The sequence below is a fragment of the Benincasa hispida genome, chromosome 2 (assembly GCF_009727055.1).
Source record: "Benincasa hispida cultivar B227 chromosome 2, ASM972705v1, whole genome shotgun sequence".
Classification (NCBI taxonomy): Eukaryota; Viridiplantae; Streptophyta; class Magnoliopsida; order Cucurbitales; family Cucurbitaceae; genus Benincasa; species Benincasa hispida.
In genome coordinates this window covers 3,168,764-3,187,479 of record NC_052350.1, presented here as the reverse complement: position 1 = coordinate 3,187,479, position 18,716 = coordinate 3,168,764, and the positions used below count along the sequence as shown (strand labels likewise).

The following is an 18,716-nucleotide window of genomic DNA, read 5'->3' as shown; positions in this document are numbered from 1 at the left end:
ATTAAAATTAATTAAAAACTTACTATACTTAACAAAGATGCAAATCATTGTAAGAAATGTGGATAAAATAAGCTTAATTTTTTTTTAAAAAAAAATGGTTACCAAACAAGGGCTAAAATATTTATTTATTAATTTAAACATATTTTTCAAAATTTTGTTTTTATGAATTTTCTAGATCGACATCTAAATTTTATCGATACTTTTATCGAAATTCTATGAGATTAAAATCTTGACATTTTCGTTGAGACTACCATTTTAAACATTAATATTATAATATTGTGTAATATTAATTTGAATTAAATTTGTTTGATGAAATTGAAATGTATGAGCTGGGTGAGAGAAAGAGGACAAGACAGAGAAAGACAAATTGGAAGCCAACTGCCACAAAAAAGCCTTAAAATGTTGATAACTTAATAATAAAATCCAACTGATAACAGCACATAGGGCATGATATGCCTTTTTGTTCTTTTATATATATATATATACGTACGTATGGGTTCTTTAAATAACATCTAATTGAGAAATCCTTTTTGTAACTCAATAACACTTTTTTTTTTCTGGTGAGAGAGAGATGTGGAAGCTCAAATTCTCGAATGGATGGGAGACGAGTGAAAACGATCATGTAGGAAGACAATATTGGGAATATGACACAAATCTCAACCCCTCGAAAGAAGAAAAATCTCAAATACAAAGTTTTTGCAATGAATTTTACAAGAATCGTTTTCAAGTCAAGCATAGCTCCGATCTTTTAATGAGACTTCAGGTTAATTTTCTATATAGACTTAATTATCTTTCTACATCTCATTTTTTTTTTCATAAATACATCCAAATATTGCGAAAAATTCTTCTCTTTTCTTATTAGCTTACTTAAATGTTTGTAAAAAAATAGCTCAAGAAAAGAATCCTTAGTTTTCTTATTTTAATGAGATTTTCGGTTAGTTTTCTATATATAAACTTATCTTTCTACATCTCTTTGTTTTTTCATATTGGAATGCATTCAAATATTGTTATTTTTTTTTCATACTTATTATTCTAATTTAATTTTTGTAAAAGCGTAGCTCAAGAGAATAATTTTTTTTTTTTTTTTAATTTAGATGAAAAGTGATGAAGAAGAACTAAAACAACAATGATTCTTCTTACATAGATCGATAGTGATGTGTGAATAAGCTTATTATTTTGTGCTTTCCCATTCGTCAATGACTCAAGTTGTTTAATCACAAATTAAATAATTCTTTTTTATGTTTTATTTTATAAATATATTTCCTATTTAAATGAGGGGTTTTTCATTTCAATACTAGTTGACATTGAAAGGAGTAACTTATTTATTTTATTAAGATTGTGAGATACCTTTAACTTTTTTCAATGTAGAATTAAGTATAAGATTTAGAGTTTAGGGTTTTGCATCTTCTATACGTAAGATTATTTTCAAAATTTAGATATGAATATTGAAAATTTTATTTTTTAAAAAAAATCCTTATTTTGCGTGATAAATTTTGTTTACCATGGTTATAATTTATTAACCCACCAACAATCATTTCAAAACCATGGTTATAATATTTTGACTAAAAAAAGAGAGGAAAAACTATGGTTAATTGGTTATATCAGTATACAATGTCCTGTCACATCACATATACAATAGATATAGTAATTATAATTAAAATCCGAAATTAAGTAATATATGGTGATAAAAATCAATGCATTTTGGCATTTTCTTTATATATATAAATGATTTTCTCTTAGTACGGAAAAAATAATTAAATCAAATTTCGAGTGCTTGGACCATAGGTTATTTGGTTGTTATAATAAGACTTTTTTTATATATTTTCGATAAACAATTCAAATATCCACTCTCACATGTTTGACAAATTAGAAAGAAAAAAAATCCTAAATCGAGAATAAGAAAAACATGTTAAAATATTATTTTGGTTCAGTTACTTTATAGTTGGTTCAATTTTAGTCCATAAACTTTTAATAAATCTTAGATTTATTTAAAATACATGAATTAAAACACAAATCGGTTAAAATTGGATAAATTTCAAAGTGTATATATATATATATATATATATATCAACAAGATATGACAGCCATGTACCCACCTCCATTTTCTTATTAACAATATCTGCACCAAAATGTTGAATCCCAACTGATAACAGACCATAGAACATGGTCCTTCATGTCTTGTTGAGAAGGAAAAAGGCAATTCAAACTCTCTAACTTTCTACCTACTTTAATTTGATACTATCCAAGTTGTCACTAGAATTAAAATCATAAACTAATAGTGTGATCATACTACTAACCTTAAATTGATATTATGTTAAGTTATTATTAAGGATGATTTTCAAAAATAGAAAAATAAGGAAAACTATTTATATAAAATAACAAAATTTTAATCTTCTTTATTAGAAGTTAATAGAAGTCTATTAGTGATTTTTTTTACTATTTCTGTAAATAGTTTGATATGTTTTTCTGTTGAAAATTTCCCTTATTATTAGGATATTAAAAACTAATTTTCTATTAATATAAGTCTCGTGGAGAATCCCACATTCGATAGTTCAAAAGACATTACATTCCTTATAAGATATATGAGTTACTTCTCTCAGAGTCTCATTGTCAATTTATTTTGATATGAAATCCCATGTTATCTAAAATGATATTAAAGTAGTATGACCCACATCATTTCTGCCATGACCTCTTCTTCTCGTCTTCCCTCACATAATTGATTTTCCTTGATTAATACATGAAGTATATTAGTGACCCAATTCTATGGTCAAGTACATTCTAAATTAAATGTAAATTTTAAATTTATGAAAAATGGTAAAATTAATTATTTGATATTAATGTGGATATATTTTGAATAATTTTATAGTTGAGAAAGGAGAATAGTGGTGGTGAGGTGAAGCTACCAAGTCAAATAAAAATTAGAAGTGAAGAGGAAATAAATGAAGAAGCAATTGAGAGCACATTGAGAAGGGCAATTAGATTCTACTCAACTATACAAACACAAGATGGTTTTTGGCCTGGTGACTATGGTGGCCCTTTGTTTCTTCTACCTGCCCTGGTAAATTTCTAATTTTTTTTTGGACAAATATCAATTTATACATCTAAATTTGGGGTGTTATACAATTTAAATTCTATTAATAACTGTATCAATTTAAACCCTGAACTTAGGAGATTATATTAATTTAAACACCAAACTAATAATTTTATCAATTTAAACCCTAAATTTTTATAAGTGTATCAATTTAGACCTTAAACCTTTATAATTGTATCAACTTAAACTCTCCATTATGATTTATTTAGATACGTTCAGGGTTTAAACTAATATATTTATGAAAGTTCAAGGTTTAAATTAATACATTTATGAATGTTTAGGGTTTAAATTTATATAATTATTAGTTTGGAGTTTAAATTGATACAAATCTCAAAGTTCAAGGTTTAAATTGATACAATCCTCAAAGTTTAAGGTTTAAATTGATACAATTTTTAGTTCAGAATTTAAATTGATACAATTCTCAAAGTTTAGGGGTATAAATTCATATTTGCCAAAATATTTTTTAACTTAAGAAAATGTCTAATAAATTCTTAAACGGTTAGAATATTGATGTAACATGAAAATTGAAATTATAAAAAGGGGGGAATTATTGATGTAAACGGGAAAATTATAAAAATCACCCCTTCAAGTATGGTGGTAGTTGAAATTACAACTTCAAACTTTCAAATATAAAAATTGGGCGCTTAAACTTCTACAAATGCTATAATTAGACCCTCAAAGTTACCATAGTTGTAGAAATTTGGCCTATAAATGATAAAAATTGAACCCTTAAACTTATACAATTGTTACAATTTCTATACTTATGTAAGTTTGGGGGTCCAATTTTAACACTTTTATAAGTTTAAGTGTTTAGTTTTTACAATCAAAAGTAGTCTGAGTATATAATGGCAACTATCATCATACTCTATGAGTAGTTTTTGCAATTCGTCCTAATATTAAATTTTTCATAATTAGTTCGTTTAAGTTTATAAGTTTAAATCTCTGTAAGGTCATTTCCTCTGGCTCTTTAACAAAAATTTTACAAATTTCAAAAATTAATTGATCTACTGAATAAAGTTGAATTTTATGTCCGTATAAGATCTTTAATTTTTTTTCTTTTAATCTAGTTAGATTTATTAGACAATTGGAACTAAACATGTAATTTGACTTTAAAATAATACCTTAATTTTTGAAATATTTATTTTATTATATGAATGGTATAGAAAATCATTTGGTGCTTTAGAGTATATGTGGGAGTGATTCTAAAAGAATCACTTTGTCATTTCTAAAAATAATTTTTAAACGTATTTTTAATCATTTAAAATCAATTTTGATGATATTAAAATTGGATTTAGAAGTGTAAAACTAAATATTAAATTAATTTTAATCTATTAAAATGGTTTGTAGAATGATTTTATACTCGACAAAAGTGATTTTAATAATTTCAAAATTACTCTTAAATATATAAGGATATTAAAAAACATTAGAATGATTATGTTTTTGATTTATTATTTAAATAAAGTTGATTGACAAAAAAATGTCCCAACTTCTCTCATTTAAATTATTTAAATGTTGCCCTACATTTTAAAATTGAAACTTTTTTGGTTGTATTTTATATTTTATTTTCAAGTGTGTACTATGTAATCTAATTTGAAAATGATTTTAAATACATGAAACATGTCCGGTTTGAAATTTGACTAAAAAAATTTAAGCGTGTTTCCAATTTCTAAAAACTGAAAAATACATAAATAAATCAGAAACTATTTTCAATTATTAAATTGATCGTTCATGCCGGCGCACCGCCTGTCGCTAATTTTCTTTATGAAAAAAAAAAAACAGAGTTTATTTTTCGATTTCCATAAAAATGTTTAAAATTTCGACTAAACAAAAAATAGGGAAAATATAATTTGAATTCCAAATAGAATTTAGGTAAGTTTTTTTTTTAGTATAACAACTGCGAGATGAAAAGTCAAATCTTAAGTCTTTAGAGAGAAACATCATGTTAATTACCGTTGAGTTTACTTTAACAAAATTTACCTAAGTTGCTTTAAAATAAAAGTTAAAGTTCATTTTTTCATAAAGTAAACTAGTCTATGAAATTTGATTAATAATGATTTACTCCTTGTACTTTTAATTTATTAACAATTTAATCTCTAAATTATAGTATGTACTTTAATTATAACGATTTTATCCAAATTTAATAAAATTTATTACATAAATAGATCAATAAATTAATCAGGGATCCAATATGTTTATAAGTTATAAATTCTAAATCGTTAGATAATAAAAATTGACATCTAATTTTAATGAAATTTTTTAAAACATGGATTAAATTGTTACAAATTTAAAACTAAGTGACTAAATTATTACATGCTAAAGTACAAGAACTAAATTGTTATACAATTGAAAGTATAGAGATTAAATCATTATAATCAAAGTTATTCATAGACTAAATTATTACTTTCAAGAGACCAAAAATGAATTTTAACTTTGAAGAATATACACACGGATCCAATATAAAAATTAAAATTGATGATGTACATGTCAATTATCATTTAGTTATGTTCAGTCAAATTTTCTATTATTATTTAAGTTGCGTGATTAAAGTGAGAATATTATTAAGTTAATTCAACAAATGGTTTATTATATAGAAACAACAAACATTATAGTACATCGAATTATAATAAAATATATGTTTTAAAAAAAGATTATAATAAAATATATGGGTATTTTTTTTAAGTTCATAATATTAAAGAGCATATCAAATTTAGGACCATTAATATATTAATTTCAAATTATTGGTCCCCTCTCTTCCTCCTCACCATAGCCGCTACTTGCTAATTTTGTGTCGACAAAATTGTATTTTTGTGCTTATAATAACAACCAAATATTATATTTAATTAATTTTATTTCATTTTCGTAAATGGTCCCATAATTTCCCACTTTTAGTTTTAATCATTTATTTTTAGGCACTCGAGGTACGGATCATTGGTTTGATAATCGAATATTTGTTATTGAATGAATGTGTCAATAAAACACATACATCCAATTAAGAAATATTTGGTGTATTATTTAAAAAAAAAATGATTTTAGGTGTATATAAGTGTTTAGCATACAAAATAATGTGTGTTAGGGTTTTGGAATTAAGGTTGTTGAGAGAATAAAGTTAGAAAGATGGTTGGTAGGAAAAAACTTAACCAAATAATGTGTGTTAGGGTTTTGGAATTAAGGGGTTTTTTTTTTTTAGAAAAAAAAATAATTGAGCTAATAATGAAAATGAGAAATATTAAGGTTAAAAAATATTTTGGTCGGTAAACTTTTATGAAATTAACAATTTAGTTCCAAAACTTTGAGTGGTAATAATTTAGTCCTATGTACTTTCAGTTTTGTAACAATTTAGTTCATAAACTTTAATATATAACAATTTAGTTTTTATACATTTAATTTTGTAAAGTTTAGTCACTAAATTTTAGTATGTAATAATTTAGTTTTTGTATATTCAATTTTGTAACTTTTTAGTCCCTAAATATATATAAAAAAAAATCATCAAAATTATATGAATATTTAGTCTCTAATTGCTTTATTGGTTTGTTTATTTGATTAAATCTTAACACTTAATTATTTCTACTATAAGGACTAAATCATTACAAATTTTAAAGTATAAGAATTAAATTATTACATACTAAAGTGCTATAAGATTGAAATTAAATTACAGGGACTAAATCGTTACGAATGAAAGTTTAAGGATTAAATTATTATTTTTATAAAAATTTAGGGACTAAAAATGAATTTTAACCGAAATATAATCACCCTTTTGTTTTCTTGGTTAGGTGATTGGGCTAAGTGTAACAAAGGCTCTTGATGTAGTTCTATCGCTTCACCATCAACATGAGATGTGCCGCTACCTTTACAATCACCAAGTATTTGTTTCATTTTTAAATATTTATTTTCTCTTTTGAGTTTAATAATTAAAGCAAGAGATCGAACCATCATTTTTAAAATGGTAATTTATGCATTATCAACTAATTAAGCTAATTGGAATTTACAATCAAATTAAAGTTTACTCCTCCATTTCCTTGTTAAAACAAATTTATGTCTAATTCCTCATTTTTTTTTCTATACATTAATCAACAAAACCTATTTTTGGTTCAGTTTCTATAATAATAACTTAAACTTCCTGTATTAAAAAAAAAAAAAAAAATCCCTTAAACTACCCATATGGTTGCATTTTGGCTAAATAGATTTAATGGCATCTAATCATTTAAATTTTTCTTAATTAAGATGGTCCATGCTATTTTAAAATTATTAATTTTAATCTAAATATATTTTAAAATTTTAATTAGGTCCTTCCACACCCACAGACACACACATATATATTTTAAATTTGTCAAACAAACAAAGTGTTACACCAACATATTTGATTACGCTGACATGTTTAATTAACATATAAAACTAATTTCCTTATTAACAAAATTGGAAATAAACATAAAAAAATACATTTTTTTTTTCAAGTGAGACATGTCTAAGTGGCATGCTTATAAGTTCAAATAGGTTGTTGGTTACCATTTCTTTTTTTTTTTTTTAATAAACCTATTTCTTCCTTATTTCTTATCATGATTTGTATCTTTCAAGTACAATGGTTGAATTTTTAGTCAAAAACTAAAAACAAAAACAACTTTTTGAAAACTATTTTTTTTTCTTAAAATTTGACTTAGATTTTTAAACAATTGGTGAAAAGTAAATAACAAAGGGAAATTTTTGGAGGTGGAAGTAGTGTCTATGGACTTAATTTTCAAAAACAAAAATAAGGAACATAGATACCATACGGGACCTTAATGACACAGTTTTATAATAGAAGAATATAAAGAGACTTTTTAATACACTATATGTATAATTAAGAATTTTATATGATTAAAGATTAAATCGAGAATAATCTGAAAAAATTAGGGACCATTTGATATATTAAAAATATATATTTTTTTTGTTTTCTTACAGATATTTTTTTAATTGATAGTACTAGGAGTTGATTTGACTAACAATAACTTTTAATTGTAAATTATCTATTTATGTAACATAAATATAGTTGAATTAAGTAAATCACATTTAGAGAAAAGATTATTTATAATAACCTCACTATTATATTTGTCTCTTTTGATGAAATTAATATAAGCTTCGACTTTTCAGAATGAAGATGGAGGGTGGGGATTGCATATAGAGGGGAACAGCACAATGCTTTGTACAGTTCTATCCTACGTGAGCTTGAGATTATTGGGTGAGAAAATTGACGGTCGTGATGGAGCCTTACTCGAAGCAAGAAGATGGATTCTTGATCGAGGTGGGGCCACCTCAATCCCCTCTTGGGGAAAAACATGGCTCTCCGTAAGATCGTCCGCATATTATAACTCTTCTCCCATTTTAATAATCTCTTTTAAAAGTACTAAGCTCGGAATTAGTAACAAATTTGTTTTCAGTATTTTTAAAATTTATGTATCTTTTCTCATCAATTTCCCTTTTTTTTTTTTTGAAGAAATATTTAAAATTTTAGTTAAATTTTAAATATAGATACACGCAAAAAATTTCACAGATAAAAAAAATGTCAAACTATTTACATAAATAACAAAAAAAAAAAAGAAAGAAAAGAAAACATTGATAGACATTGGTAGACTTCTATCACTATCAGTGTCTATCCGTGATAGACTTCTATTAATTTCTATCATGGATAGACTTCTATCAGTTTCTATTAAAGAAAATTAAAATTTTTCTTATTTTTCTATTTTTGAAAATCTCCCTTTTGAAAACTACTCTTGGCTTTAAAAAACATTAATGGAAACAATATAAAAAAGAAAAACTTAGTGAAAAGAATGTTTGGAAGATTAATTTTCAAAAATAAAAGACTAAAAACAATTATCAAACGAAACTTAAATTAAGTCTATTATTTTAGCTAATTTTCAATTTCTTCTTTAATTTTTTTTTTTTTGTTAGAATAATATGTTCACATATTTAAATAAAACACTAAAACAATAATTTAATATCACGTAATTTTAAGTGAGAACTAGCTAAACCATAGAGACAATATTATGAGAATATGACATATTTGACCAATAATTTAAAAGATTAATTTAATGAACTAAATTAATTTTGCATGTAGGTCCTTGGAGTGTATGAGTGGGAAGGAAACAATCCACTTCCACCCGAAATATGGCTCTTGCCCTACTTTCTTCCATTTCATCCGGGTTCTATTTCTCCCCTCTATTTTTCCCTTCTCTTAAAAGAATATAAAGTGTTTTTTTTTTGTTCTAGTGTGATAATTTTCTCTTAATTTCTTATTTATGATTTTCAATCTAAGAAAACATTTGAATTTATAATAATTCTAAAAATAAAAAATAAAAACGCTCTTAAAAATAAATAATAATACAAAGGATGTCATAAAGTTAATTTTCAAAAGTAAAAACTATATGATAAGTCTAAGATTTTTTTTAAAATACATATTTTAAAATTTTGCTAAACACAAAAATATACCTTTTACAATTTTTTTTTGAATTTTTATTAAAAATTATTCAACGTTACTTTCTAAAAAATGTTGAAAATAAAATGAAAAAAAGGAATTTACAAAGTTAGGTGGGTAACTTCGTACGTATGTCTTTGATATTCTTACGAGTAAAAGAACAACTTTTTTAAAATAGTTCAATATTTATTACTCTTAAAACGAGCATAGTTCAACTAATATAAAAAAAATATATTAATCATCTCAAAGTTGGAAATTCAATTTTCTCGCATGATAAAAAAAGAGAGAAAATTTTATTATATCAATGTAATCCTGTTGAGAAATTAAAATAAATAAATGAATAATACAGGAAGAATGTGGTGTCATAGTCGAATGATATATTTACCAATGTCATACTTGTATGGAGAGAGATTTGTGGGACAAATTAGCCCCATCATAATGAGCCTCAGGCAAGAGCTTTACACGTGCCCTTATTCTACAATTGATTGGAATCGTTCTCGAAACCTATGTGCTAAGGTACATCATACACAATTCTCACTTTCCTTTTCTTCTAATTCGGTTAAATTACAAGTTTAGTCTCTGAACTTTCAGATATGTATCTGTTTAGTCTTTAAATATCTTAAATAATGTATTAATTAATAGATAACTGATATAGTCAAAATTCGTAAAAGTTGACTCGAGATATAAATTCCAATTTTTTTATATTTAGTTAATCCATCCATTAGAAGAACGAATTGGTCAAAGATTTGTTTGACACAAAGCTAAACATTTAAGCGATGTATTGGATAAAAATTAAATGTTGAAGAAAGAATTTAGAAGTTATATTTCTAAGTCGAGTTCTTAATGATCTCATGAGTTACATGGGGTTGATTTTCGTAGGAAGATTTGTACAGTCCAAATTCCAAGATACAAGATATGTTATGGAATTCAATTCACAAGTTTGGTGAACCATTGTTGAAGAAATGGCCTCTCTCAAAGCTTAGACAAAAAGCTCTTGACCATGTGATTAAACACATCCACTATGAGGATGAAAACACTCACTACCTTTGCCTTGGACCTGTTAGCAAGGTAAGCTTCTTCTTCCATCTAAGTCACTTATAACATATTTACAATGTAATATTCTGAATAATCAAACATCATCGTATCTCATTAATTTACTCATTTGTATTCATTTATGTGTCATTTACGATTATACGTCTAGGGTTGATAGAGGTATCATATATAAACCCTTTAATTCTATTGGTGAATCTATAATCTTTATTTTATGATATTTCTGTTTAATAATAAATTGATCTCTCCTTTTATCCGTGAATGTTGTTGACGTACTGTTAGTGAACCATGTATGAATCTTCGGTTGTTGAATTTTTGTTTTTGTGTGGAAAAGGTCCAATTGTATATCTTTTTTATTAAGGTGCTAAACATGGTGTGTTGTTGGGCTGAGGATTCAAACTCAGAAGCATTTAGAAGACACATTTCAAAAATCAAAGATTATCTCTGGCTAGCTGAGGATGGAATGAAAATGCAGGTTCTAATTGCTTACCATATGCTTTGCTTTTGTTAGGATAGTGAGCCCTAAAATTTTGTATGCATATGTTTGAAATTAATAATGATTTTCAAATGGTAGGAAAGTCACACTATATCTTCCGGTTCGTGGGCGATTTAAGAAATTGTTCATGTTACTGACTCCAAATTATTAATTTAATATTTTAATTTTATACTTTTACATGCAATATTTTTATATCATCAAAATTGATTTTAAATTATTAAAAGCTTGTTTCAAAATAATTTTAAAAAAAAAATGATAAAAGTGATTTTGATAATTAAAATTAATTTGGCTAAATTTTGATTTTATATCTTAAAATGTGATTTTCATACCATTATTAAAATTGGTCTTAAGTAGTTAAAAAATGAGTTTTTGCTTTTTCTTTTTAACTATTTCTAAATCACCCCGAATACGTCTTTACTATATTTTAAAGGTTTAAATACTATTACGTACTTTTGGCTTTGGTTCATTTTAGTCTTTATACTTTCGACTTTTGCTCATTTTGGTCTCTATACTTTCAAAATGTTCTTTTTGGTTCATGTACTTTCAAATAGTGACCAGTTTGGTTTTTGAATTTTAAAAAAAGTGACCATTTTGCTCCCTTAAACATGAAGTGAAAATAAAAATGAAAGGACCAAAATGGTATCTTTTTTAAAATACAAGGACCAAAATGAACATGTTAAAAGTACAAGACCAAAATGAATGAAAGTTAAAAATATAAAGACCAAAATTAATATTTTGAAAGACCAAAATGAATCAAAACAAAAAATATGGAGACCAAAATAATATTTAAATCTATTTTTAATTATACGTTGACATGTGTTATTTTGGACAGGGATATAATGGGTCTCAATTATGGGACGTAGTTTTTGCAGTTCAAGCAATAGTTGCAACTGATCTAGTCGAAGAATATGGTTCAGTGCTTAAGAAAGCTCATAATTTTATCAAAAACTCACAAGTATAGTATTAATTTCATTTACCTTTTTCTTTTTTCTTTTTAATCAGTTTCAAAATTAAAATATGATTAAGTAACCTTGGATTTGGTATTAATTAATAATTTAAGATAAGAAACAATGGAGTTAGAGATGATAATCCAAGTAAATGGTACCGCCACGTGTCAATGGGTGGGTGGCCCTTCTCAACTCCAGACAATGCATGGCCTGTTTCTGATTGTACTTCCGAAGCTTTGAAGGTAATGATCTTTTACCATTGAAATGGCTTTATAATGTTATAAAAAATATTTTAAAGGGCAAAAGAATGAGGTTTTCATACGTATATCCTACAAATGAAAAAAGATCCAAGGTTTAAAAAATAATAGACTTTTACTTACGTCAACAATGCGTGAATTTACTATTTTGACCCTGAAGTCACACCTGAAGAGACCTGAACTCATCTCAATCTAGCTTCTCTCTCCTTGATTTACGATTACCCTGCATTCTTGTTTCTCTCTCCATCTCGATCTCGCTTCTCTCTTCTCATTCTAAATCTCACTTCTCTCTCCTCAATACATAGTTTCTCTTCTATCTCGATCTCGTTTCTCTCTCCTCTCTCTAGATCTCACTTCTCTTCTAAATTCAAATTCTGTTAAACTTCTTAATCTCAATTCTCACTTCCCTCTCGATCTCGCTTTTCTCTTCCTCTAAGAAAAAAATATATAAAGAAGAAGAAAAAGAAAGGCAGAACAAAGAAGAAGAAACGAGGGGAGGAAGAGGAAGAAGAAGTCAGTGGAAGAAACATGAAAAAAAAAATAAGAAATAAGAAAAAATCTGAAAAACGAAAGAGGAGAAGGAAGAAGGCTTTAGGAATTAAAATGGTAATTTCACGAATGAATGATGTTCATTTGTTTTAAAAAATGAGGCCAAATTTCATTTACATCGTCTCTTATTTTGGGCCATCTGTGCAATTCATCCCAAAAGGAATGATAATTTCTTTTTAAATATTTAGAAAGTGGTTTCAAACAAAAGACATTTATTAAACTTATTGGACGGGCTGATTTTTTTTTTTTTTCTCTTAAAAATAGTTATCTCCAAATGATAATTGATTGACTTGTAATTTAAGGTTACTATTTACCCAAAATTTGTAGTTTTGTAGTGAAAATTTGAATACGTTATTTGTGAAACACAGGAGGGGAATAAGTTGTTTGGTTAGTCATCTAAAAATTTAAATTCGAAAACAAGAGAGATTAAATGAAAAATAGCGTTGTATTCTATGTTTATGTGTTCAGTGTTATTAAATATGTAATACCATATGTTTGGTATTACAGTAAGAATTTAAGCTCTTTTCAGTAACTATTTGGGTTTTTTTAAAAAAAAATTAATTTTAATTTCTTGTTTTGTCATCTATTTTTTATCAATATTTTTAAAAATCAAGTTAAAGTTTTGAAAACTAAAAGAATGTAGTTTTTAAATTTTTTTTTGACTTTAAATAAGAATTCAACTTTTTTTTTTTTTACTTAAAAAAGTTGGAAACCACTCTAAAAAATTGAGAGGGAAATGAGCTTAATTTTTAAAAAACCAAATGCTTACCAAACGGAATAGCTTAAAAATTAATCTCAATTTTGAAAGTTAGTTCAAAGTGTAATTTAGTAATATATTTAAACAAATCCCCATTTGGTAACGACCATTTAGTTTTTGAAAATTAAGTCATTTTTCCCTCAATTTCATATCGTGGTTTTTATTTTTCTAAGTAAAAGAGATAGAATTCTTTGTCAAATTCTAAAAAATGAAAACAAATTTTTAAAAATTGTTTTTTTTTAGTTTTCAAATTTTGTTTGATTTTTCAAAATACTGGTAGAAAATAGAAAGGTTTATAGATTTAATTTTAAAAAATTAAAACAAAAATTTCAAATGGTTATTGAATTTGGCCTAAATCATTAAATTTTGAGTTGCATTCCAAACATAGTCATTTAGCTCTAAACTTTAACTATTAAAGGGAAATAGAGCAGTAGTCTTAAAACATTTTTTAGTACATGATAATTAAATCTTCTGATTATGATAAAACTTCCATTTTTATTTATTAAATTATGTTTGAATTGACAAAACTATTCCAAAACAGATCTATTTAGGATCAATTTTCAAATTTGATGAATAATGATAAGAGAAAATTTGTTGCAGGTAGCAATTTTGCTATCACAAATGCCACCAACAATGGTGGGTGAGCCAATAGATGTTCATAAACTATACGACACCGTTGATCTGATTCTTTCACTTCAGGTAGACAATAAAATTAAATATTGTAATTTTTTTTTGGCAAAAATAAAATTAATAGCAAATATAATATGTCAGTTGAATTATAAACACTTTGGTATAATATTAAATTTCAAGACCTAATTATAATATTAATCATTAACTTGCAGAATTCCAATGGAGGATTTGCTTCATATGAACTCACAAGATCCTATCCATGGTTGGAGGTAAATATTAAAGTAATAAAAAATACAAAATGATAACCTATAGCTATAATTAATGTAACCCCAAACTTAAGCTTTTGGATTTATACAGTTAACATAATGCCAAATCAAGATAGTTTTGTATTCAAACTCCTGGTATCATCGAATTTTATTATATTTTAGTTTTTATACAATTTTAGTTCACTTTCAATTAATCTTAAAAATCCTTTTATCATTTTAATATATTATTGATTTAGTAAATATAAAAAATAGTCTCTATTAGTATTTCTATTTTAAATTCTAGAAATATATTCGCATATTATCTTCTTTTTGCATAAAAATTATTATATAGTATTATTATTTAACCAATTTCGATATAAAAAACTAGCTATCTAAAATTAGATTTAAAATTTATTGAAAATATATGAATTAAAATGAAAGAAAAATTAGAAGTATAAGATGAAAATGATAGTTTAACCTTATATATTTAAGGTAAGTCTGTAACTTATCAACTCTTAAACTTTTATGGATTGATGAATAAATTAACCTTAATCCTTTGGAGATTTAATACAAAGTGTTTTTTTTTTTTGGGCGTTTAGATGTTCAATCCTGCTGAAATATTTGGAGATGTCATGATTGACTATCAGTAAGACATTATATATATTTATATTTTTGTCCATATATATTTTAATATTTATTTCATGTTTTTAAGGTTTTTTTTATTATTATTATTTTGTTGTGGGTTTAAAGATATGTAGAGTGTAGTTCAGCAGCGATTCAAGGGCTTAAAGCATTCATGAAATTACATCCCGGCTACCGCAAGAAAGACATTCAAACATGCATTGCCAAAGCTGCAAATTTCATTGAAACCATTCAGCAGTCTGATGGTTCTTGGTTTGTATTTCTATCTTTTTAACCTATTTTTATTAACAGTTCTCTCATACAAACCCTATAACTTCAGTTTTTTACTGACCAAGTAATACAAAATCTAATATCCCAAATACTAAGTCCCACAGCAAGAAAAAAAAAGACACTCAACAACCATCGACAGTTAATAGTCGAGAGTTAGACTAACTCCTGACACCTTATATGACCGTTGGGAGTTAGTCTCCATCTTCCGACGCTTAACATCAGGGCGTTGGGAGATGCTTGATAACTCTCGACGAATAAATTAACTCGTCGGGAGATGCTAAATAATGAATATTCTAAAAAAAAATTAAGAATCTCCTGATGGTTAAACACCTCGTTGGGAGATTAATGAGCAATTTGGATATAATGAACTTCCAACAACGGTAGCCACCCTATCGGGAGTTTAAACTAACTCCTGACGCTGTACATATGACAACGGCATGGGGGATCATCTCCTGGCCGGTTTTTGGCTATTTTTCAACGATGCTAGGCATTGGGAGATTACCTTTTTGTTGCAGTGTCCTTGTTTAATAATCATTTGATTTTTGAAATTAATCCTACAAATGCCACTTTTATTCATTTAGTGTATTTTTTTTTTTTTGGGAAAAATACTTGGGTGTATATATCATGAATTATACCCATTTTTGTAAAACCCACTCAAATGTTTAATTATAATTTTTCATGTGACAATCCTTTTCTTTTTTAAAAAAGATTTTTTTATATATATTTTTCCCTTTATGTTTGAAAAGGATCAAACTCATCCAAGTATTATTCTTTTTGTTGTATGTTAGGATTGTTTTTAAATTATAAGTTGAGTTTTGAAAAAAAAAAAAAAAGTAGTTTTTAAAAACAAATTATTCAAATGTTTAATTACGAAAGATGAAAAATGTAATTAAGAACATATGAGAAAAACAAACATGATTTTCAAAAACCAAATAGTTATGATCATCATGGACATCTTTGGTTTTCGCTTTTTGAAAAATTAAGCTAATAAACCCTACCTTTACCCATAAATTTATTTGTTCGATCATTCACTTTCTACCGATTAATGTTTTCAAATAACAAACTAATACAAAAATTGAAAGTGAAAGAAGCATAAATTACAAAAACAAAAGACTTAGAAAATGAAATATCATTACCAAATCAAACCTAAAAAATTTATATTTGACTTATGATATTTAGGTATGGATCATGGGGGATTTGCTACACATATGGGACATGGTTTGGAATCAAGGGATTGGTTGCCTGTGGAAGGACTTATGATAATAGTAAATGCATAAGGAAGGCAACCGAATTCCTTCTTTCAAAACAACTCAAATCAGGTGGTTGGGGAGAGAGCTACCTCTCAGCTCATCACAAGGTACTTAATTAAAATTTCATTTTTTTTATGATACTAATTAAGCTATGTTCAAGTTTAATTAGAACATTAACGTGTATAATTTTTTTCTCTTACATAAACGGAAAAAAAAGGTATACACCGATCTCAAAGACCGCAAATCACATATTGTCAATACGTCTTGGGCCTTATTATCTCTCATTCAAACTGGTCAGGTATATTAGTTGTTTCCTTAATTTCATCGACTTTTGAAATGGCAACAATTGAAATAAATGAAATGAAGTTTGAGTTATATTTGATGAATTTGAAATCATAATATAAAGTGAAATTTATGTGGAGATTAGGCACAAAGAGACCCGTCTCCTCTGCATCGAGCAGCAACAGTCCTGATTAATTCGCAACTTGATGATGGAGATTTCCCACAACAGGTCTTATCTCTTTCCTTCCATTACTAAATATCAATTTATATCACTAAACTTTAAGAATTATATCGAATAAAATTTTGAACTAAAATTTAGATTTGTATTGATTTAAACTATGAACTTTCTAAGTATATCAATTTACACCGTTTTTCAAATTTCGTTGGACTATTATCGTGTGAGGTACTGAAATTGATAAAATTTTAAAACTAATCAATTTAGACCATTCATTACAATTAACTTTGAATATCCTCAATGCATTAGTTCTCAAATGTTGGTTTTACAAAATGGATAATTAGACTAAATACATGAACGATTTTCAAAGGAAATTTTGACTAACAACTTAAATTGATTCATTTAAAGTTTAGGGGTTTAGTTAGTACAAGTATAAGTTTCACATGAGATTTTTTCGATAGGGAACATAATAGATGGTGTAAATTGATACAATTACAAAAGTTTTGAATTTAAATCGGTGCAATATTAAAGTATTGAAGTATATTAAATTGATACAATTAAACTAAATTCATTGTATTGAAGTATATTAAATATAGTACACAAGTCTTGATGAACGGTAAAAATATTGTGGTATATTAGTGATACAATTAGTTTCTTAATAATAGAAAAATAGTATATTTAGATTGCTTTTCTTGTGTGAGTAATTATTTAAATGTAGCGACCATTTTTGTCATCAATTATTATTTTTTCTCATATTGTTTAATTAATTGGATCAATTTTTGTAGGAAATTATGGGAGTTTTCAACAAGAGTTGTATGATCAGTTACTCAGCATATAGAAACATATTTCCAATATGGGCCCTTGGGGAGTATCGCGTTAGGGTTTTACAACTTCGAGAAAAATGATAGTTATATTTTCTACGTTATATAAGTGGACGTGTTTTATTATGTGTATATAGAAATAAATCAAAATTTGTACATGTAATAGTTACTTTACACATGACATAGAATAGCATAAATTAAAGTGCTTTTATGTTTTAAATAATTTATACTTTTAATTCTCGTTCGATAATTATATGATTTTTAATTTTTGAAAATTAATAAATACCGTTGATAGATATATGTTTCTCCAACGATCTGGATATAATCACCCATGAAGTTTTTAGACACAATATCTCTTGACATCTACACTACGACGTCAGAAGAAATATTATATCTCCAATGGTTGTTATACGACGTCGGTAGAGAGTTATAAGTTCCTATGCCATCATCAAGGTGCCAGTAAAGGAAATTTCTCTCGACGGTTGTTCTTACTATGCCTATTTTAAGCATTGGGAGATATGTTTTTTTTTTCTTGTACTGTCTCCTTTATTTTTCACCATTTGATACGTCTTTAAATGTATATATGAATTTATTTTATGAATTTCATACCATAATATCATTAGATACAAACCTCATAACTCTAGGGATTAAAAACAAAAATTTCCAAAACAACTATGAATAAAGAGAAACATTTAAGAGAGTCAAAATCTAGGTATATTAAATATTATTGTAAATGTAATATTGTAGACATCCACAACTTATTTATGTTACAACAAACCCATAACCTTCATAGGTTATCCAATCCCATA

At 26.1% G+C, this 18,716-nt stretch overlaps 1 protein-coding gene across 1 annotated transcript; it reads left to right on the top strand.

Annotated features, from left to right (window-relative positions):
• The first annotated feature begins 571 nt into the window (after positions 1 to 571).
• On the top strand, positions 572 to 17,991 carry LOC120071814 (probable oxidosqualene cyclase). Its single transcript, XM_039024201.1, has 18 exons — positions 572 to 763; positions 2,867 to 3,058; positions 6,862 to 6,951; positions 8,216 to 8,410; positions 9,180 to 9,264; positions 9,886 to 10,052; positions 10,416 to 10,604; positions 10,948 to 11,061; positions 11,915 to 12,037; positions 12,143 to 12,271; positions 14,193 to 14,291; positions 14,435 to 14,491; positions 15,067 to 15,113; positions 15,218 to 15,361; positions 16,559 to 16,736; positions 16,847 to 16,927; positions 17,057 to 17,140; positions 17,872 to 17,991. The coding sequence occupies exons 1-18, from the start codon at positions 572 to 574 to the stop codon at positions 17,989 to 17,991; spliced, it is 2,286 nt and encodes a 761-aa protein (XP_038880129.1).
• Positions 17,992 to 18,716: the final 725 nt, after the last annotated feature.